This window comes from Salvia splendens, chromosome 9 (genome assembly GCF_004379255.2).
Source record: "Salvia splendens isolate huo1 chromosome 9, SspV2, whole genome shotgun sequence".
In the NCBI taxonomy this organism is placed as follows: domain Eukaryota; kingdom Viridiplantae; phylum Streptophyta; class Magnoliopsida; order Lamiales; family Lamiaceae; genus Salvia; species Salvia splendens.
Window position 1 is genome coordinate 3,834,737 of NC_056040.1, and position 21,997 is coordinate 3,856,733.

A 21,997-nucleotide genomic window follows, 5' to 3' on the forward strand; every position below is an offset into this window, starting at 1 on the left:
TAACTTTTTCACAAATGGAAATACTTATAATTTTATGGGACGGGACGAAGAAAGTATTTTTAAACCGAGACCAAATGTCAAATGTTAATATATTTTAATTTTCGGGTAAAACAAAACATATATGCAATCCGAATAAATGCAAATTGTATCAATATAAATTGTTTAAGCCCATAAGCATTGGCCGGTTACAACCTAGACAATTTATTCGGTTAGGCCATGATACACACGAAGTTGTAAATGGGCTTATTTATGAGAAAGAATTTGATCCATAGACTAATAACTTGCTTATTTTATCAATATAAATTATTCTAATAACTCGCTTATTATCTTAGTTTATGCGGTTATGTGACATACAAATGTTTCCCAATTCTAATATATGGAAATGAGAAGTCAAGATTAATTCATTAAAACTAGAAACTCGGCATGTCGTCATTATTGCTACATAGCTATATTGCTAAAATAGTAGGAAAGTATAAGTAAGAAAGAATAAAATAAGTAAGATTATGTATTTTAGTTGAATCATTTTTCTTTATAGATTAAAATAAAACATATAATCTCATTTATTTTACACTTTATTCTTTTTTCTATTTTATTATATCTATTAACGCATTAAACACATTCTCTTCTCCATTTCATTATTTTCATTCAAAACTCTATGTACACAATTTTGTTAAATCGCATATGAAAAAATGTCTCGTATAAATAGAAAAAATAAAAATCATGAATCTGGGATGGAATGATCCCGAGGTGCTTTATCCCTCGCTTTCTACAATCCAAAACCAAATCAGAACACCGAGGCAGCAGCCAAGAATGGGCAAGGCCAACCATTGGAGATAACACAATCCCCACCATCACGCCACGTATCACCCCTATATCTCCTCCCTCAACAACCCCATTCTATTCCAATTCTGCTTAATTTCTCCTAAACCCAAAGGAAGGAGGGAAAAAGCAACCGTTTTCCCCTAATTCCAGTTTCAAGAATTCCCATCGATTGCCTGAAAAGGAACAATCTTCAAAGAAAGAAACAAGATTTAGTGCTAAAGAATATGGCATCAGCAGCTGCTTCTTTGGGCCCTTCAGCTTTAATTCAGTCAGTTTCCGGCGGGATTAAAGGTCAAAAGCTCTCTCTTGCAACCCCCACTTCTCTCATTTCTACAAGGTATTATTCTGATGCACCCCCTTTTGATTGTTTATTGGTCAACTTTCTTGAATTTTTACAACTAGGCATTGACTTGCTCTCCGATGTTTCCACCGGATCGATGATTAATGTGGCTATTTTGCCTCATGGGTTTTGAAAATTAATAAAAATGATTTCTTGATTAACTGGAATTTTGGGATTAGCATAACTGGAATTTTGGGATTAGCATAACTGGAATTTTGCCTCATGGCTGTTTGTGAATATGCTTCTGTGACATTTTATCTTTTCTGTTGAGAAATTCAACTAGTTCTGAGCTATTGGGCTTGAAATGTTTAGGTGCCTTCTTACATTTCTTACATTTTGATGCAGGAGAAGATCTAGGGCTGTAGTTAAGGCAACTGCTCGGGTTGATAAGTTCTCCAAAAGCGACATAATCGTGTCTCCATCGATTCTTTCGGCTAATTTTGCCAAATTAGGAGAGCAGGTATATTCAAATGGCATCTGTTACAAACAATTTAAGCCTCAATTTGGCTCTTTATACAGAGGTACTGCTTCCTCACTCTTTTAACACACCACTAGGTGAAAGCAGTGGAGGTGGCAGGTTGCGATTGGATTCACGTTGATGTGATGGACGGACGGTTTGTGCCAAATATTACAATTGGCCCCCTCGTAGTAGATGCTCTGCGCCCTGTCACTGATCTCCCCTTGGATGTGCATTTGGTAATCCGATACTTGAGTTTGTTGTCCTTAAACTAAGAAATGCCTTGAATCAACCTTTTCTTAACATCATCAAAGCATGGCAGATGATTGTGGAGCCTGAGCAACGAGTCCCAGACTTCATCAAGGCTGGAGCCGACATAGTTAGTGTTCATTGCGAACTAGCTTCAACCATTCATTTGCATCGTACAGTGAATCAAGTAAGATTTGAACTATTGTTCTCATTTTAAGTATGTTGTGCAATCGTTTTACTTGCTTCAACATTAGCACTATAACACTGAATATCAAATATTTGAAGTACGTTAAGCCTCTGGTATTTCAGTTCATTCTTCGGAAATGACCTATAGACTCTACAGAGTAACTAAGACGTTATTGGGAAATTCGAGTGAAGCATGTTCAATAGAGAGTTGTTTTATCTGTCATGTTAATGAAGCTTGTACACTTCTATTTATAACATGTAGATTAAATTTCAGATGAACTAATGATACTCACTCACTTGGTTTTTTTTTTTCAGATTAAGAGCTTGGGTGCTAAAGCCGGAGTTGTCCTGAACCCTGGAACTCCATTGAGTACCATAGAGTATGTTCTTGATGGTAAGATTCAGTGTGTCCTTAAATTGAGAATCTATTATGGTAAGTTGCAAAGAGGATAATGTCAATAAAGAGCCATAACTTGCCATAATAGTAGCTTAAACGACCACCGGATTAGAGCTAACTCAATAAAGAGCCATAACAGTAATTTGAACTTTGAACAGTGCTTAATGGTTACATTCTTAATTCTTAAAAGTCACGTTATTTTTACGAAAACAATTTCACTTTCCCTCTATTTTTGTGTGGCTAAAGGCTGGGAGATGTGAATTTAACACAAATTAATTGAATTTTGAATCTGAGTAGATGGTAGGGTTCTCATACTTGAGCAGTTGAGCTGCTGTCTCCAGCAGTGTGCTCGGTTGAGTGAATTAATGCATTCTCTTTTTTTCTTATCCACAGTGATTGATTTAGTACTGATCATGTCTGTAAATCCCGGGTTTGGTGGGCAAAGCTTCATAGAGAGCCAAGTAAAGAAAATATCTGACTTGAGAAAATTGTGCGCTGAGAAGGTAGCATGAATATGGCCGTTTACTTCCTCCCTTGCTTTCTTGCATGCAATGCTTGTAGATTTCCCTTAATCTTTTAAAACATTTCGTTACAGGGAGTGAACCCGTGGATTGAGGTAGATGGTGGAGTCGGTCCAAAAAATGCTTACAAGGTCACAACACTGTCTCTCTACTCTTTATCAATTACTACTAAAGATTAGGACGAATTCTGTGAGACTTTCGTTCTCAAAACCATCATATTAGAATCCGAACTTCCATACACATCCTCGCTTCATCCTCATCTTTGAGGAGGATCGATTAGAAGGCATATGATCCTGATCTTCTCCTATAGATTAAGGCTAGATATGTTTGAAGATTGAAGATTTTCAGTATTGCCTTGCTTCTCCCCGTGACCTTGTTGATCCGTGATAGACTATCGTAAAGGGTTTTATGTTGGGACAGGTAATTGAGGCTGGAGCCAATGCGTTGGTTGCTGGCTCAGCTGTGTTTGGAGCTCCTGATTATGCTGAAGGCAAGGATACAGCTGCTTCATCCGATGTTTATTGAAAATTCGGTACTTGGTGATAAATCTAAATTTAATTTTTGTGTCTGCACTTCAGCTATTAAAGGGATCAAAACCAGCAAAAGGCCTGTAGCAGTTGCAGTATAAACTTTCCATTCTGGATTCGGGTTTAAGATTTCATACTCTCTATTTCAAGGTACGATCTTGTTATGTTTTTTGCTTCGAAATATCTCAATCTTGTGTTCTTATTCGATCTAATCATCTCAGAACTACACTTGTTAATCGCTTATACTTTTATTTGTTTGCAGACGAGAAGCAGAACCAGACGACGACAAAATAATTACAACAAGATGGGTGACTTAGAAGTATCATGGGAGTAGTGTTTGTAGTATAATTTGAATGAAGTTTCTCATATGATTTTGAATTGTAGAAATACATTCTACAACAGCTACTCTGTCCTAACACTTGTTGCTTTGTCCTTACAAAATGTACATTACACCATTGATATTATAAAAAAAATGAGCTCATTGTTATCCATCAAGCTTGTCTTAGTTCAGATTGCTAAAACATAGTACATCATGCACTTGGTGTTTTCTACAAGCATGTTTGTTGGCTTTCAATAAAATGCAATTTAGGATTTTTATTAAATCATAAATTTAATTTAATTATGATGTACTCCAATATATTTCCTCCGTCCCAACTAAGTTGAGTCGTATTCCTTTTTGGATGTTTCAACTAAGTTGAGCCATTTTCTTTTTTACACTTATTTTATTTCACCATTTGCTTTACTCTCTCTTTATCTTTCCTACTTTATTCCTCTCTCCTACTTTTTAACCTAATTTCTTAATCCTCATGTACAAAAAAATTTATCTCAATTTAGTTGGGACTGAGGGAGTGATAAAATGAAATAAAAAACAGTGAAATAAATAAATACTTAAAAAAGATATGAGCTGAAATGAAATTTAGGACAGAAAATATAAAAGTGATAGTAGTATATTAAAAACACAAAATCTGCACGTATCAAATCCGTCAACTCACACACAATTTTCAAGAAAAAACACAGTACCTGAAAAATACACTGTACTCCCTATATAAGCAAAAACGATAGTATAGATAGATTTATAAGGCATAATAATTCTCCCCTCTATCCCAAGATAAGTGAGCCAAAACTATTCAGCATAAGATTAAAAAAATGAGATTTTATTAATAAAGTGGAAAGTAGATAAAGTAAGAGAGTTAATAAAGCAGAGATAAAAAGTAAGAGAGAATGCTAAAATAGAAAATGATTCACTTATATTGGGACGTCCAAAAAAGAATTGTGAATCGTTTATTTTGGGATGGAGGGAGTATTAAAATCACAATTTTTTATTATAGTCATGTCAAATTCAATTTTTTCCATATTACAGTAGTTTTGATTTTGATAATTATGGAAACTTTTAAAAAGTTAAAATTTTGTACTATCAATTTTTCTTCTAAATTAATTGTGAAAATCTTTTTCCGACTGTCTTATAACATATTCAAAATAAACTTTGATGTCAGAATAAAAAACATATTTAATCATTATAATTACTTTATATTTAAAATCTACATAATTGATTTATTAATTCACAGCATCTCGAGCGCATAATAAAATAGAAAAAAAAATTAAACATGTAAATTTGAAATTTAATATTATGCATAAGATAATTTCATTGCATTAATCAAAATGATACTGTAATCCAAATGTAGAGAACAAGTAAGGGATAATAAGGGCATAACAGTAACACCACACGCATCCTTGTTTCGTGTGACTCATTTCACACGTATTCTCTCTCTCTCTCTCTCACAAACCCAAAATCCTTCTTCCTCGCTAACCATCCTTGTTTCTGTATCTCTCTATATATATATTATATATACATGCTCGTAGTCATACATACAAAATCTCCCCTTTCCCCCCAAAACAACCTAATTCACTGAAAATATGGCGGTACAAAGCTCCGAGATAGTGTTCTTCGACGTCGAGACAACCATCCCGACCCGAACCGGGCAGGGCTACGCCCTGTTGGAATTCGGAGCCATTACCGTTTGTCCCATGAGGATGGTGGAGCTCCGGAGCTACTCCACCCTTATCCGACCCGCCGACCTCTCGCTCATCACCTCTCTCTCCGTCCGCTGCAATGGCATCACCAAGGACACCGTCGTCCCTGCTCCGAGTTTCGCTGATGTCGCAGATCAAGTGTACGACCTGCTTCACGGTAATTTCTCGTTTTTCTCCGGAATTAGGATTCACCTCTGTGTTTTAAGAATGACAAGCTGTGTGATTGTATTCGTAGTTTACATTTTTGCGTGTTTTGCTATTGTAGTTTGTTATAATTGGGGCTCAATTTGAGAAGTAGGGTTTAGTTTATTGTTGTGGAGTTATACCTCTTCAGAGATGAAAGAAGAATGTGCCTTATTAATCTATTTTACTGAAATTCGTGGTTCTTGTTAATTTATTGTTCTGACCAAGTCTTGAGTAATTTTCAGTGATTAAGTTGATTTACATTTCCAACTGATTGGTTTTCTTTACATTTTTTTCAGATTTTTTATTTCTGATGTATTACTCCACCTGTCCACTAAAAATGGTCTTATTGGTGGAGTTGCAATGCTAAATTGGTAAACTATGATAGAGAAATAGATGAATGGGTTAAAGTAGGAGAGAGAGAACTAGAAAATGTGCATAAAATAGGAGATAGAAAGATAATGAATGAAAAATAAATTGAGAGTAACTTTTCATTTTTAATAGTACTACTTTTGATGGACAGACGAAATGCAAAGATGAAATTAGTTTTTGTGGACGGAGGGAGTATAATACTCCATCCGTTCCACAAGAATATGCACTATTTCCATTTTAGTCTGTCCCACAAGAATATGCAATTTCCAATTTTGGAAATTCGTTTCTCTTTAATGAGGTGGGACCCATCCCCATTAATACTTTAATTACTTTTTCTTTCTACCTCTCTCTTACTTTACCAATTTTGCATTAAAACCCGTGCTGAACCCAAAGTGCATATTTTTTTGGGACGGAGGGAGTATAAGTTTTCCATGATGTATACACCAGGGAGAATATGGGCTGGCCACAACATATTGCGTTTTGATTGTCCTCGTATACTAGAAGCGTTTTCCGATATTAACAGGCCAGCTCCAGAGCCTAAAGGAGCTATCGATACGCTACAACTGCTAACACAAAAGTTTGGAAGAAGAGCTGGTGATATGAAGGTATATATTTTCTGTAGTCGGAACCATAAGAGCTTCTTCCATCATCATTTAAAAAGATAAAATCTTACTACTACTATATTTTTTAGATTCAGCTCTACTGCTCTAGTTTTAAAATACACATCGGAGCATTTCTTATTCATAGAAATATCAAGCATTGTTCTTTTTTTATGCTTGTCAAGTTCTTTTTGCCCATTTCCATTGCTCTGCTTGATGAAGAGAGGAAAGCCAAAGATTGTTAGTCAATATTTGCTGCAAGAATCCCATATTGATTTTGATTCTGAAAAAGTTGGCCTCAGCATCATATTTTATGAGCAATGCTTCATATGTTTCATATTTTTATTGAGTAATGATTCTGAGATTGAGCTGACTTCATATGTTTGTTGAGCAATGATTCTGAGGCTGTATGAGCATGCTTCATATGTTTATTGAGTAATGATTCTGAGATTTGCTTTCAGATGGCAACTCTAGCATCATATTTTGGGCTTGGAAAGCAAACACATAGGTGAGTGTGATCTCTTTATTTTCGATGTCATGTTCTTATCTGTTACTTTAAAGATGAATGGTTTTATCTATCTGAGTTGCAAATGCTTTTATTTGTCTTAAAATGTTAATCAACACTATATTACTGAAATTTGTGGCATGTTTGATAATTACCTACTCATTTGATTATGCATAAAGAGATTTCTTAATTATCTAAGGAATTAATTACTAATTAAAATGCTCAAATAATAAAATCAGAACACATAAACACATTGTTTCTTCAAATTTCAAGATCATAGAAATTTTGTCTGTCATTGAAATTTTACTTTGCTGACAATTTGATGCTATTCTCCAGGAGTCTGGATGATGTACGCATGAATCTTGAAGTCCTCAAGTACTGTGCAACAGTCCTGTTTTTGGTAATTTCTCAAATTTGTAGCTTTTATGGGGATTCTCGAGCTCTGTGGAATGAGTTCTATAGTCTATTATTTTTACACCATTTGGCTGCATCTTTTCCACGTAATATGACATTATCCAATGGCAGAATTTCCTATTCTTCTGAAGAGTAGATAAAACGAAATACGGTGATAGGTGGAAGGTTGTGTTTTGCTAGCAACTACCAAGTAATTTGTGTGTAACTACGAACTGGAATTTCGTCCCCCAAAAAACACGAGTTCTACTTTTATGAAATGATTCTTACAGGAGGTCCATTCTTTTCCGTATCAGCTTTTGTTTATGTGACAATGTGAGGGCTTAAAATGCTAGTATATTGTATTTCTTCAAGGGGTGATTACAACAGATTTAGTCTCAAACCAACAGTTTTGTAATATGAAATGGAAACTTGCTGCCTTCTGTCGAACTCTAACTGAGCAATTCATCTACTCTCTCCATATCCTGCTTTAGTTCTTTTTTGGAGCTGTCAAATGTTCGATTGAAGTGTTGAATCAGCTATGATATTGGCCTTTCACTTTACTGCAGGAATCCACCATTCCAGACATATTAATTGAGAACAGCGAGGTTTCTCCCATTGCAACCCCAAGAAGACGAACTAATGGAAAAGATTCCACACAGCAGATTGGGAAGGATGAAATTATCGAATCACCTAGCGACAGGTTGGCATGTCCATCAACATCGTCGCTATCTCCAATGAAGATTGAATTTCCACCAACGTTATATCCATCTTCAGTAGATATGCTTAAGGCACGTAGGGTTGGTGAAGCGAATGTGTCAGCTGAACCCAATGCAGCCAGTGCTGGCCCATTTGACTTGGGTGGTATGCGTGCTGGAATGGAAGAGCCTCTTCCTGAGGACAGTATGGAAGAAGAAGATAAAGCTGCTATACCATCTCAAGAGTCTTCAACTTCAGTAGTGGATGGATGTTTCGACAGCTTTAATGACTTCTTGGAGCCTGATGGTGTTTCAATACCATCAATATCTGTTACTCTTGCATCCTTTTATCCTGGAACTCATAGAATACAAATATTACACCAAAACTTCCCATTGCAACTGAAATGTGCCAGCTTGAAAGTTCGTTTTGGGATCAGCACGAAGTTTGTTGATCATGCTGGTCGGCCACGTTTGAATTTTGTTGTGGATGCATCACCAAATTTGTGCAATATTCTAGATGGAGCTGATAGGCTAGCGCAGAAGCTGTCCACTGATTCTGGCAGCTCCTCCGAGTGGCATCATGTAGTAGGTAGGAAGCAAGGGTTCTTCAACTCTCCCACTGTCCGATTGCAGTAAGTTCTTTCCCCTTTTCTTTCTGGACCAAGAAAGGAATGATGTGACTGTCAAAATAGAAGATAACCGAATGTTGTTGCTTTTGATTAATGCTGGAATAGAATTGAATATCTAACTTTACTTTATGTTAAACAGCCTACCCACTTTAGCAGACGGTGAAATCAACCGATGGACAACAGAGATATACCAGAAGGAGAGTTCAACCACACACAAGCTTGTGTTTAGTAGATACGACGTTGCTGAACTGAATTCGTTGTTCACTCCGGGGCATGTTGTTGATGCCTATTTCGCTTTGGTTGCCTATGATTTTCAGCAAAATGCCGGCATCCGATTAGTGGCAAAGAAACTGATTGTTCATCCAAGTTCATGATAATTGCAAGTTTAATAGCGCCCTAACTGCTGGATAGGTTACCCTTTGGATAGTCATATAAGAATTCAGTACTTATGTTGTAAATGAAGTCATTTCGTATTTATTCATTTCTCTTAGAAAGTTATTTCTTTGTAATCAAGATTCAACTTACAAGTTTTATAGTAGATGTTAAATACTTTCATCTGAGTGGCATTTCTTGTATTTTAACATTTCATCAGGAATAAAAGGAATTACATACAATGTTTGTGATTTTGAATTTCGACTTTCCTGTGTCTTGCCTTTCAATTTTGATCGAAGCATTATCATATTACAGTTACCATAATATTTTGAGATACAAATTAAGTCCAACAAAATCAATAAAGCGACAATCACACATCATAAAAAAAAATGGTGTATTTTAAGACTTCCACATTTGGGAGTGGAAAAATAAAACAGGATGTCCAATCATCAGAGCTGACTATCTAATGGATCAGCTTGAAGTAAAGAATGAGAAGAATTGCAATAATCAAGACTGCAATAACTGTTCCAATCATCCACTTATTTCTGTTCATCCTTCTTGACATGTTGGTGAGCATCTTTTTGCTCCGGCCTATGTTGTCATCCACCCCGTGAAGCTGCAGAACATAACTCCGTCAATAAATCAACCTTTTGAACTCAAACAGTATCACGCTTCATCACTTACTGCTGAAGGTAAGCAACAAGATTGAATCTTATAGTACTAATTATTCATGTTAGTAGCAGAATTGAACCTTATGTGAAGATTTTGGCTCAGCAAAACTATACCAAAATGATGGACAAGTTTTGAGAGTTGAAACCACAACATTAGAAGCTAAAGAGAGTGGGACCTACAGTGCCATGTGCATGCAGAAGCGATTGACGTTGCTGGTGCAGATCTTGAAGAATTGAGACACCAAGCTCCTCAGTTTCCAGCATTGTTTTTCTACTTTCTCTGACCCTTTCGCCTGTCTTGTTAAGTCTTTCAGTTGACATCAACAGCCTTGCTCTTTGATCAGCTGATACCTGCACAAAGGGTATACTTGAAATTTTTCAATAAATAATGCTACGCAAAATTTGGGCCAGTAACTGATCATACACAATGCAATAATAATAGAAGTATCTCTTGCACAAAAAAAGAAAAGAGAAACGAAACTGCTCCAGTCTTTATTTTCTAAAACTTAAAAAATTGAAATTTCACAAACTCTTGCTTATCCTTTTTTAGGATCTTAGATTTTCTAAAGTTGTTTTATCCCGGATTGACAAGAACTCATTTATTATGAAGGAGTGCACTGAATGAACTCGACTCTCATGCCGACAAACCACATGTGAAGAGCAAACTGCACTAGGCAAGCCTGCTACAAGAATCAAGATAAACTAAAGAAGTATTAGCAAGGGAGTAGAGTTTGAGCCCTACAACTGCTGCCTTCACTTGCCCCAAAATCTTAGTTACCCATGAGGGAAGTTTCCCAACATGAAAAGTTAATCAAAACAGAAGTTTCCAATTATTAGGGATTACTCTTGGAAAGGCAAATACAAATGCAACTGAACTATATGATTTATTGATAATTTCTGTTTAACAGGATGTCTCAAATTGTAAATTAACAATCATCCAGCATAAAGTATCATTTCTGCAATAAGAATAGGAAAAAAGGAGACAATACCGCCATTGTATCTTGCAATCCAGATTCCAACAACTCATCCCTTGCAGCTTGATTGGCATTAGCTGATGTGATTCTCTTCACTTCCGATTTCAAATTGTTCAAATCATTTTTATATTCTCTTAGTTTGGCAAGAAGCATGGCCTTCACACTCGGTGGCAAGCTCCTAGCTTCAAGATCCATTTTACGTATCTAGGCATTAAGCTCAAAGTGTAAGTTTACATTTTAAGAAGTCATTATCTGTTTTACTTGTTTGAAATACAATACCAATGCCTCAGCATCCCCCAATCGTGTCTGTACTTCAAATATTTTCTGTTTCTTCTGTTCTGCATCAACAATGGGGTTGTGTATTCAGCAAAACCAGCAGTGCACAAAGGCAGATAAAATACATAAATACATGAAGAACTCTGCTAATAAACGTTTCTCATGACTCGTGAGCTATCAGTTCAATTCTATCTGCTGCTCAAGTACATAAAAAGTCCAAAGTTATGGTGTTCGTGTATAAGTTCCTCCAGCTGTTTAAACTTGATTGCAGTATGCAGTATCATACTATCATGTTAACAAGTTTATTGCAGTGGTAGTAAAAAAAGCAAGTCCAAGCTCCTGTCTAATCTTAGCACCAATGTCAAAATTAATTCTCTTACAATGGGGAAACAAAATTGAAAAACCTAATGCCAAGAACATATAATTGAATAGTGAACTTAATTTAGCTACAGCAGTCGAATCAAAAACTCATCATCGAATAACAAAATGTATAAAATAGCACATCCGCCTCACCTCCATCAAGGAGACTTGCTGAAGTAATCTTTTTGGATAGGTTAGCAGACAGCTCGCAGTACTGCCGCTCATAACCTTCGAACGCTTGACTCATCTTTTCCCCCAATTCTGCAGCGACAAATCGAAATCAACGCTAGTTTGTTAGAACTTCGATCGATTAAGAACTACTGCAACAAGGAATTTAAAAACAACCGAAAATTCAGAACGCAATAGATGAAATTTTGAGAGGATTAGAGAAAAAAAGTCCACGCTCCTTGAAATTGAACAGATCGGGATGCCGAGAATGATCTGATTTGATCGAACAGCCGCTGCGTTGAAAAGGCCTTCAGGTGTAGTCGGAATGTGGGTTGAACGGATGATTGGTGAGTGATGACAATACTTTTCAGTTAATGAAAATTTCTAATTTCTAATTAAACATAGCGGTTAAAGCCGTCCGTCCGTGCCAGCTGCCCGGCACCCGCTGCTCGCCGCTGCGCTCTTGCCGTTGGCACGGCGCTGATCGATGCATCGAGCACGTCTGTGCCAGCGAACACCCCACGTGTCAGCCGTCCATTGGCCAATAGCAATGCCGTTGGCAATTTGATTTTTTTTTAAAAAATCGGATTTTAATTACAAAATCCGATTAAAAATTAAAAAAAAATCCCACTTCCCAAAAAAATATATCCGTTTTCTACCCACTTTTAATTTATTTTTCAATTTTTTCCCCAAAAAATACACATTTTCATCTATAAATACTCTCACTTCCACACCAAAAATTCACACCACGCTACACAATTCTCATCTAAATTCTCTCATTTCTATTCTTACAATTCACAATCTTTCTTTCACTCACAACAAAAAAAATGTCCGGCTCCGACGATCACCCATCTGGCTCCCACTGTTGGAACCCCGATTGGTTCGGTTCACAACCATTTCCTAGTCCGGAAACGGAATATTCGGCCTCTCCTCAAACCCGATCAACGACCAAGATGCCTCCGAAGGGCAATACGGGTGGACACCCGAATCACCCGTACCTAGAGAGGGAGGGAGCAGCCCCTCTCAAACTCCTCATCTTCCTACTCGTGGTGTCCGCACCACGTACACTCCGGGGGAGATGGAGCAATTATTCAAAGCGTACTTGTCAATCTCCGAAGATCCGGAGGTCGGCACGAACCAATCCGGTGACCATTATTGGTGGCGCATCTGTCGCCGGTACAATCAAAACCGACCGGCTGTAACAATCGAGCGCAACGAGAATATGGTGCGCAATGCCATATACAGAGCCAACAAAGAAATCCAAAAGTTCCAGAGGTATTACCTCCAGGAAGAGCGGTAGGCGGGGAGCGGCCGGAGCGAGCTTGACATCATCAGTTCCGCCTTGGCGACCTACCAATCCATGAACTATAAGCCGTTCAAGTACCTCAACATTTGGCAGGAGATGCGGGCGCATCCGAAGTATATGGGAAGCGTATCATCCTCCTCTAGCTCCTCCTCCAAACGGTCGAGGTCGGTATCCATATCCGACTCCGGCTCCGAGGATGTGGCTAGCCAACTTGCCGGAGCTAACTTGGGTAGCCCCGATGCCGGCCCGAGCAGTTCCCAACGCCGGCAACAAGGAGGGAAGAAGGCGGCGGCCAACCGCCGTCGCGCCGCGACTCCATCCGTCCCCGCTCCCTATGTGCCACCTCAACCCCCACCAACTCGTTGTGGGGGAATTTGGCCCAACTCAATTTGGCCGATAGGTCAACTATGACCCCGAGCAACTTCGATCGCATGTGGCGATGATACGAGGTCTCCAAAGAACATTGTGGGTAGAGCCGGATGAATAGTCATCCACGGGGGTAATTTTTATTTATTAGATGTTTAATTATGTAATTTTTAATTTTTAGGATTTTAATTATGTAATTTTTAATTTTTAGTATTTTAATTATGTAATTTTTAAATTTTTTTGTAATTTGTAATATTATTTCGGGTATTTTTAATGCATTTTAATTTTGTGGAAATATTTTTATTTAAATTGAATAATAGAATGATGGGACCCTTGAACTTGTACTTGCGGAAGAGCACGGATGTGGATGTTGTGCTCTAAACTTTGACTATAATTTTTGGATTACCACCGCACCAAAAATCACGCCATTACTGATTTCATCATTTCATATATCCTATCATTGTCGGAATAAACTAGAATTGTCATTATGCAATTTTCAATTATCTGTTCAAAATCACAGATTCACAGTTATTCAGTTAAATCCAAAACTCATGTTATTTTCCAATTTTTCCGTGAACTTCAAAAAGGTTGAAATACCGACCGTAGTTTCATCTAAGCAACATAGATTTCACGCTAGCTAGTTGAAAAAAAATTGAGAAAATCACTCATTCAAAAGTTGTGATTCTGGCAGAGCAAAAATCCATAATTGGATTTAATCAAATGCAATATATTTCTGATCCTAGAAAACAAAATAATCCAAAAACACATTGGAAAGGTTTATACTTATTAATTACTATCATCAAAATGTTGTGTTTAACCTAATGTTAATAAACCCAAATACCCAACTACTGATATATTCTCAACAACCAATCTTTTAATGTTTCTCGATTTTACATGTTACATTGAATTCAACAGCAATAATTCAATTATTTAAGGTCCATCCTCATGTTAAACAAAATGTGCATTGAATATAATAATTTAGATAAGAAAGATATGGACAGTGGTGCACCAAACGTGAGAAGAGTAAATGGCCACACATGGAATGATATCCCCACACAATTCGGCCACACCTTTACACTAATATATTTTTCAAATCACATGTCATTTGCATCTACTGTGTTCAAAGGCTGCTCACATTTTCCAAATTACTATTAGGGCATCCACAATGGGACGGATGTCTCGGCGGACATTCCGACGGACTTCCCAAAAATACATCCTGCCACGTCATAAGGACATCCCATTGTACTGCCACGTCAAAAGGACATCCCACTACACAATGGCGGACATCCACAAAAAAAAAAAAAAAAATCGGGACGTCCGTCGTGTCAGCGCAATGGCGGACGTCCTGACGGACGTCCCGAAAAGCCGCAGAACTCTGGTGTCTACAGCGGATGTCCGTATCCGTATGCATGCTGCCTAATGGCAGACGTACACGCCGGTCCGACGTCCGTCGGGACATCCGCCACTGTGGAAGCTCTTACCGTCAATATTCCAATCTACCATCAATACTACTAGTTAGAAAAGTATTGACGTTGAAGACTGTTTATTAGTGGTTGAATGAAATGAGATACATAAACCGTTATGTCATCTTAATCGTATAAAGCAATTGGAAAATTCCAATCACACGTTTCCTGAATTCGTCACCGTCGAATTCAGCAGCCCTCACAGGTGAGGTGACCCAATGTGGCTAACCAAGAAATTCAGAAAAAGAAACAAACTTGGCACAGACGCGTGAAATCCAGCCCATAGATAGCGCCTTTGTCGCCTTCAAAAATTAATCATCGTCGTCATATGTTTCATTATTATAATTAATTATCATTAAAAAATTCAAAACCTCACATTAAATTAATCTAAGATGCCACCAAAAAAGAAAAGAAGAAAGAAAATCGCAGTCGGTGCCTTCCTTCCTCCCTCCCTCCCTCCCTCCCTCGTCTCCACTTCCTCTTCTCTACATTCATCCCAATTTTTTCTCTAAAGAGAGGGGAGAGGAAGATCGACGTGTGAAATGTGTGCATACTGATTTTTCTGAATCCTGGAAGTCTTGCTAAACCCACACTCTTCCTGCTCATAAACCCTACCTTTTTCTCACTTTAGCAGCTTGAATCCCAGTAGATGGGATCGGAGGGAGCTTTCTCCGCTCAGAAGCGGAGCTCCGGCGCCCTACCGACGGCCAACGCCGCCGTGAACGGAGGAGCGCGGGGCCGTGCCGCAGCTCTGCTGCCGCGGGGGCGGCAGATGCACAAGACGTTCAACAACATCAAGATCACAATCCTCTGCGGCTTCGTCACGATTCTGGTGCTGCGAGGCACGATTGGGCTCGGGAACCTCGTCTCCTCCGAAGCCGACGCGCAGAATCAGCATCTGACGGAGGAAACGGATAAGATCCTCGATGGGATCCGATCCGACAAGGATCCGAGCGACCCGGACGAGGCGCCTATGCGATATCTCAGCCTCAATGATACCTTCAGCTTAGGGCCGAGGATCAGCACTTGGAACGAAGATCGCAAGGTATGGCTTGAGGAAAATCCCCAATTTCCGAGTTATGTTAAGGGAAAACCTAGGATTCTGCTTGTGACTGGTTCGCAGCCGGCGCCTTGTGCCAATGCGATTGGTGATCATTACTTGCTGAAGGCTCTGAAAAACAAGATTGATTACTGTAGGATTCATGGAATTGAGATCCTGTATAATATGGCTCATTTGGATAAGGAAATGGCAGGGTTTTGGGCGAAATTGCCTCTGCTGCGGCGATTAATGTTGTCGCATCCGGATGTGGAGTGGATTTGGTGGATGGATAGTGATGCTTTGTTTACAGATATGGTGTTTGATATTCCTATTGCCAAGTATAAGGATTATAACATGGTCATCCACGGCTTTCCTGATTTGTTGTTCAATCAGAAGTCATGGATTGCGTTGAATACAGGAAGTTTCCTGTTCCGGAACTGCCAGTGGTCGTTGGATTTGTTGGATGCTTGGGCGCCTATGGGACCCAAGGGCCCGATGCGTGATGAGGCTGGAAAGGTCTTGACGGCCTATCTGAAGGGGCGTCCGGACTTTGAGGCGGATGACCAGTCTGCTTTGATATACTTGTTGCTTTCGCAGAAGCAGTGGCTGAGCAAGGTGTTTGTGGAGAACTCATTTTACTTGCACGGATTTTGGGAGAGTGTGGTGGATAGGTATGAGGAGATGATTGAGAAGAACCACGCAGGAATGGGAGATGAGAGGTGGCCGCTTGTGACACATTTTGTGGGCTGCAAGCCCTGTGCTAAGTTTGGGGATTATTCAGTGGAGAGGTGTTTGAGGGGTATGGAGAGAGCTTTCAACTTCGCAGATAATCAAGTTCTCAACTTGTATGGGTTTAGGCATAAGGGATTGGTTAGCCCAAATCTTAAGCGGATCAGGAATGAAACTGCTGCTCCTTTGGTGAATGTAGATCAGTTTGATATTCGGCATGCAGCTGCTCACCACACCACTGAACCTCGGAGCTAGCTATCCCACCGGAACCTTTGAGAACATCTTGCAGGTAAATTACTACTTGGCTTTTGAGTTTGATGACCGTCTCTGATTTGGTTACTTGCTTGATTTGGTTATATTTACTGATATTGGAACTGTTGTTTTGGGGTACTTGATTTGGAATGCATTCAACTATTACTCTATCTTGAATTCATAAAGAGTTTGGTTTGTAAATTGTAGATCGTGCTTTTAACCTTGTCCTGCTATTTATTGCTACCAGATCATGTGCTCGCTACTAATGATTGCAATCTCTTTAGTTCTATCCATCCATTACCACAATGTTAAAAACAATTTTCATCAAAAGTGTGAATTGGTTCAAAATCTTAGTTACTGCCTACTTTCAACTGTGATCTGCTTTGGCTATACTGATAAACTTTGCTCCACCAACCTAAGATTAATTAAATGATAATGACTGTGATTTGCTCCAATTTTTGTTGTGAAGAGTGGACACATAATTCCTAGGCTTCAATTCATTCCCCCTGATTTTGTTTTTACTATTTACCTGTATAAACAGGAAATTGACTTCAATTTACCTTACTAATTTTTAGCTTTCCTACAATTTAAACTACATAACTCTACTTGCTCTAGTTTCCAACCTATAGTCATCCTTTGCTATTAGACTCTACCAGCCTCATACATGATACATTTATTAGGAAAAGTACACTGTTGTCACTAATGTTCAATATACATTGGTTTATAGTAAATATAATTTCTCCAAAAAAACTAAATAAAATTGATTGATTCAATGATAACTTTTTTCTTGCTATCCAAAGCAGGTAATTAACTGTAAACATATTTTGCATTTTATGTCAGATTGAAGGAATATAAAGAAAGTAAGGTGACACAAAAAGTATATTCTATTTGTGGGAGATATGACATATAAGTCCACATTATATTTATTTTCATCATGTATTTATTTTTTTTTGTCTCAGTTCACTATACATTAATTTCTCTCAGCCATCGTCATATATAAGGAGTATTTCCATCATGCAAGTTGACATCTTTGTAGTGTTCATCATGTATGATTTGAAATTTCCTCGGCGCTCTGCCTTATGATAAATGTGCTGTAACTGGAAATTTTATGTCTGTGAATTGTTGTTGATATTGTTCTGTGTGACTTGTAGTTTAGAGCTTCCGTTCACAGGGGATGGATCAAAGACATTGTGAGTTCATGACCATAGGGAGGTGGTGCTGGATCTCATCTTGATGTACTGTTCTGTAAAGCACATGGAGAGAAAAAACCTTTGTGATATTTTTTTGTTTTTGGGGGTGATTAAAATAGCTGTTGTTTAAGTTCTAGTTTTTTTCATTGGTTTTAGGTTAAAGTTTGGGTTCTAATTCGATCACGTGTACTAGTATTACACATTATGAAATGTTTGTTATAAAGAGAGAACATTTATTTAACTGGCAGAAGTTGCTAGTTCTACAAATTCAAAGATTGATTTCTTTTTATTAGTATAATAATATGATTGCCGTGTTTGTTATACATTATTCTCAGATTCTTTAAAGTAATTTGAATAAATGAGACAAAACAATTTGTACAGGCTTTACATTACTTAGTTGTCTATGATTCCTTCAAATTTCTGCATCCAATCGTCTAAGAAGTGGGAGTTTTTCTTTAAAGGAAAGCTGTCATCATGAAGGATGATCAAAACTCTTGTTTATTGTATACAATTTTTCAAATTCTGAAAAATAAATTACAAAGTTTGAGTTTATTGCAAATATCTCATCCTTCCTTTTTCTGGTAAATTAAGAGCTAATGTGGCTGCTGATTTAAAATGTGCTGTCAAAACGACATCTAATAAAGTTTGAAATAATGCTTTGTCCACTGTTTTAAATTGACTATCAACATCTGATTCATCTGCGACATTTGATCCAACAGCTCATTTAATCAAAACCCGTAGCGATTTGAGTCATTTTCATACATAGTAACACTTTTTCTCACTCTTACTTTATTCTTTCTACTTTATTCTCTCAACTTTATTCATTTTCTACTTTATTATCTCTATTTTTTTCTCTCTCTTACTTTTTTTTTATCTATTTATTTAACACACACAACATCCATTTCTTAAACTCCATACCGAAAGTTCCGTCTCAACTATGAGGTAACTCCAATGAACATTTATTGAACAAAAATGAAACTGATAGTAATTGTTATGGTATTCATATGAAAATACAATCTTTTTATGTTCTTCATCTAGTACACTATAATAGAGGTGATGACTGGTGCGTATTTTAGAGTATCTTATCCGGTTTACACAATATATCAAGTTTAATTAATTAACTATAATAATACTACAATACTGCAAGAATACAACGTCGTAGGTAGTATTTCAAGTATCGATCCACATGGAGGGGAAAGATTGTTTAAACTTACAAAATTATAAAAACACAACAAAGGTTTGATTTTTGGTTTTGAAAGATGTTGACAAAATTAAAACAAACGAATAAAAACAAAAGGATTTCACAAACGGGAAAACATGTCACTACAAGTTGCTCATTAGACTTGAATCATTCTACACCTACATCAAAAGCACATATGTTGGAATTAATTAATCAACCTAATCGCGTGCACTGAATATGTTTGTGACATATAGTTCACAGTCAGCTGAACACTTGTTCCATGAACTAATTTTCAAAGATATTAAATTCCTGCGGAAGCGCGGGAATAAAAGTTCATCTACTATATAAACTTACCTAATCTAATATGTTGTCAAATTATCCTTAGAACAATTCAAATTTAACAACACATCAATTGATTAGTCCATCCAAGTCTATGTTAAAGAGACGATAAACAAGTATTAAAACATATATAACGATAGAGGCCTCTAAAGTAATTATCCCTCTGTTCACGATTTAAAGAACCCTTTTGCCATTTTGGTTTGTCCACGATTTATAGAACCCTTTACTTTATTCCACTTTTAATATGTGGATCTCACATTCCGCTCACTTTCTCCCTTTACTTTTATTCACAAAGTCAAACAATTTCTTAAAACCCGTGTCGAGTCAAAATGACTCTTTAAATGGTGGATGGAGGGAGTAGAATTTAACATTAAACACATCAACGATGTCAAAACGTGAATTCAAATGTGTAGATACATTCCAACCTGCCTAAATCACAACTTGGAGCAACATTGAGAATTTAGCCTAAACACATAGTGAATATTGCAATAAAAATCATAGGAAGCAATAAGCATGCTCTCATTGAGTGGAATTGAGATTTGGAGACGGATCGTCGAAATGTTGGCCGGAATTTCTTCCTTCCCTTCTTCCTCCTCTTTTTCTCTCTTTTCCCATTTGGAATGTCTGAATAAATCTCCAAAAACCGCCTCCAAACTATTTGAAAACTGAATTTAGCGATTACTACGTCTTCGTACCCGGCTGCGTGAATCATTGGGCATGAAAATCACCCGACCGGGTGCCTCATTTTGAGCACATTCTGGACTAGACGCAGACTGGGTAGTCTGTCAAATTGGTTATTTTGCCCGACTTTCTTTTCAATGACCTTGTTCTCATCCGAGCTTCATTCTATGTCCCACTTCACCATCCATCCCGCTTCCTACAACATAAAACATACTTTTGCGAGCATCAAACCATATAAATCACGTAAAGCAATGGGAGTAAAGATATACTATTTAATTCACATCAATGACCAATTGTTAACTAATTAACAACCTCAAATCAAGACCAATATTAGTCATTAAATTAAGAGATCTAGTGGTTGAAATAATATCAAGTGGATTATATTTTAAATTAAAATAAACTTGAAGGGTATTAATATCCATTCTTATAAATGGTGATAAAACTAATTACTTTCTCTCTCTTCAAAATCATCTCAAAATTTTAAATTTACATAATTCTCTCGATTTAAATTATTTTTGCACAAAAAACATATCAAAATTAAAGGTAATTTTATTAGGATTCTAACGAGGTCTCAACTGCATATGTTCCGACGACGTTCGGATGATGAAATTTGATACTCCCTCCGTCCAACGTTACTTGAGACGTTTCTTTTTTGCACGGGATTTAAGAAAGTTGTGTTTAATGAGTTAAATAAAGTAGAATAGAGAATAAAGTAAGAGACATGAGAGAAAGTAAAGTAAAAAAAGAATAAAGTAAGTGTGATTAGATGTTTTGTTTTTAGCTAAAAAGAGGAATAACTCAAATAACTTGTGACAACCCTAAAAGGAATACGATTCAAGTAACTTGGGACGAAGGGAATACTATTTTTTTTTTTCAATTTTCGTATATGTTGATAAGCATATTATTTATCAACAAATGGATCAAAAAAATTCAATATAATGCATGTAAAATATCGATAAAACCGTGTTGATATTTTCGTGTACTTGTGTTGAAATACTCTTGTCATTGTACTGATATTTGTAATACACTATGTTGATACCAAAAAATCACAAAAAATATGATATGATAACAGAATGACTATCTTACATCTTTGTTGATATTTTGTCTACTATTTATTGAAATTTGTGAGATTTAATTTAATCCACTCATCTTAAAATCTAAGAATGTCGATTCGATCTTAGTTTTGGATTATGATATTATAAGCAATATAAAACAACCCACAATAATAATACTATAATTATCAAAGTGCAACTTATCCGCTCAACTTTTAATACTTTCTTGGTCAACTCTAAGTCATTTGTATTAAGAATTAAAACTCCAATTAATTAAAAATTAAAAATGCACAATAATGGGTTACTCATATTTCTTTTTTTTTCAGAATTCTGCATTGTATAACTGCAGCCCATGAAAAAACTGGATGGGATTTCATTAACAAAAGACTGAGTCCCATAAGCCCATTTATCGAAATGCCTAGATATTTTTTTTTTATTTGAGATTTATACTAAAAAAATTACTACATAAATTTTATAGTTTTAAGAGCATTCACAATTCAGCCCCGTTCAAGGCGGCTGCCCGACGGGGCTGCATTGCCTCTCCTCGAAACCATGCGGCCGTCCGACCATTGCCTCCTTCGGGGCTGAATCACCGGCCGCCAAGCGGCTACCAACTTTCAATTAAATAAAGGATACCTCCAAACCATTTTTTTGGTACGACTCTTGGATACGG

At 37.1% G+C, this 21,997-nt stretch overlaps 4 protein-coding genes across 7 annotated transcripts; 3 read left to right on the forward strand and 1 right to left on the reverse strand.

Annotated features, from left to right (window-relative positions):
- The first annotated feature begins 735 nt into the window (after window positions 1-735).
- LOC121749552 (ribulose-phosphate 3-epimerase, chloroplastic-like) lies at window positions 736-3,990 on the forward strand. The gene is made up of 10 exons (XM_042144117.1): window positions 736-1,159; window positions 1,508-1,622; window positions 1,718-1,858; window positions 1,942-2,055; window positions 2,370-2,448; window positions 2,845-2,954; window positions 3,047-3,103; window positions 3,393-3,462; window positions 3,551-3,649; window positions 3,762-3,990. Exons 1-9 carry the CDS (start codon window positions 1,047-1,049, stop codon window positions 3,598-3,600), a joined length of 849 nt encoding a protein of 282 aa, XP_042000051.1. The 5' UTR covers window positions 736-1,046; the 3' UTR covers window positions 3,601-3,649; window positions 3,762-3,990.
- A 1,231-nt stretch (window positions 3,991-5,221) lies between these two features.
- LOC121749550 (protein NEN1-like) lies at window positions 5,222-9,415 on the forward strand. 2 transcript variants are annotated; one of them, XM_042144115.1, is made up of 6 exons: window positions 5,222-5,687; window positions 6,479-6,690; window positions 7,146-7,192; window positions 7,526-7,589; window positions 8,149-8,909; window positions 9,046-9,415. In XM_042144115.1, exons 1-6 carry the CDS (start codon window positions 5,414-5,416, stop codon window positions 9,278-9,280), a joined length of 1,593 nt encoding a protein of 530 aa, XP_042000049.1. In that variant the 5' UTR covers window positions 5,222-5,413; the 3' UTR covers window positions 9,281-9,415. The 2 variants fall into 2 exon arrangements, with proteins under 2 accessions (XP_042000049.1, XP_042000050.1); XM_042144116.1 differs by having other exon boundaries at window positions 5,224-5,687; window positions 6,533-6,690.
- Window positions 9,416-9,565: 150 nt separating this feature from the next.
- On the reverse strand, window positions 9,566-12,114 carry LOC121749553 (vesicle transport v-SNARE 13-like). Of its 2 annotated transcripts, XM_042144119.1 has the most exons (6): window positions 11,966-12,114; window positions 11,713-11,820; window positions 11,203-11,261; window positions 10,939-11,127; window positions 10,130-10,300; window positions 9,566-9,894 (listed from the first exon to the last, which is right to left on the reverse strand). In XM_042144119.1, exons 2-6 carry the CDS (start codon window positions 11,804-11,806, stop codon window positions 9,742-9,744), a joined length of 666 nt encoding a protein of 221 aa, XP_042000053.1. In that variant the 5' UTR covers window positions 11,807-11,820; window positions 11,966-12,114; the 3' UTR covers window positions 9,566-9,741. The 2 variants fall into 2 exon arrangements, with proteins under 2 accessions (XP_042000053.1, XP_042000052.1); XM_042144118.1 differs by having other exon boundaries at window positions 11,713-12,101.
- Window positions 12,115-15,257: 3,143 nt separating this feature from the next.
- LOC121748346 (probable xyloglucan 6-xylosyltransferase 5) lies at window positions 15,258-18,313 on the forward strand. 2 transcript variants are annotated; one of them, XM_042142642.1, is made up of 2 exons: window positions 15,258-16,919; window positions 18,039-18,313. In XM_042142642.1, the coding sequence occupies exon 1, from the start codon at window positions 15,512-15,514 to the stop codon at window positions 16,883-16,885; it is 1,374 nt and encodes a 457-aa protein (XP_041998576.1). In that variant the 5' UTR covers window positions 15,258-15,511; the 3' UTR covers window positions 16,886-16,919; window positions 18,039-18,313. The 2 variants fall into 2 exon arrangements, with proteins under 2 accessions (XP_041998576.1, XP_041998575.1); XM_042142641.1 differs by having other exon boundaries at window positions 15,259-16,919; window positions 18,034-18,313.
- Window positions 18,314-21,997: the final 3,684 nt, after the last annotated feature.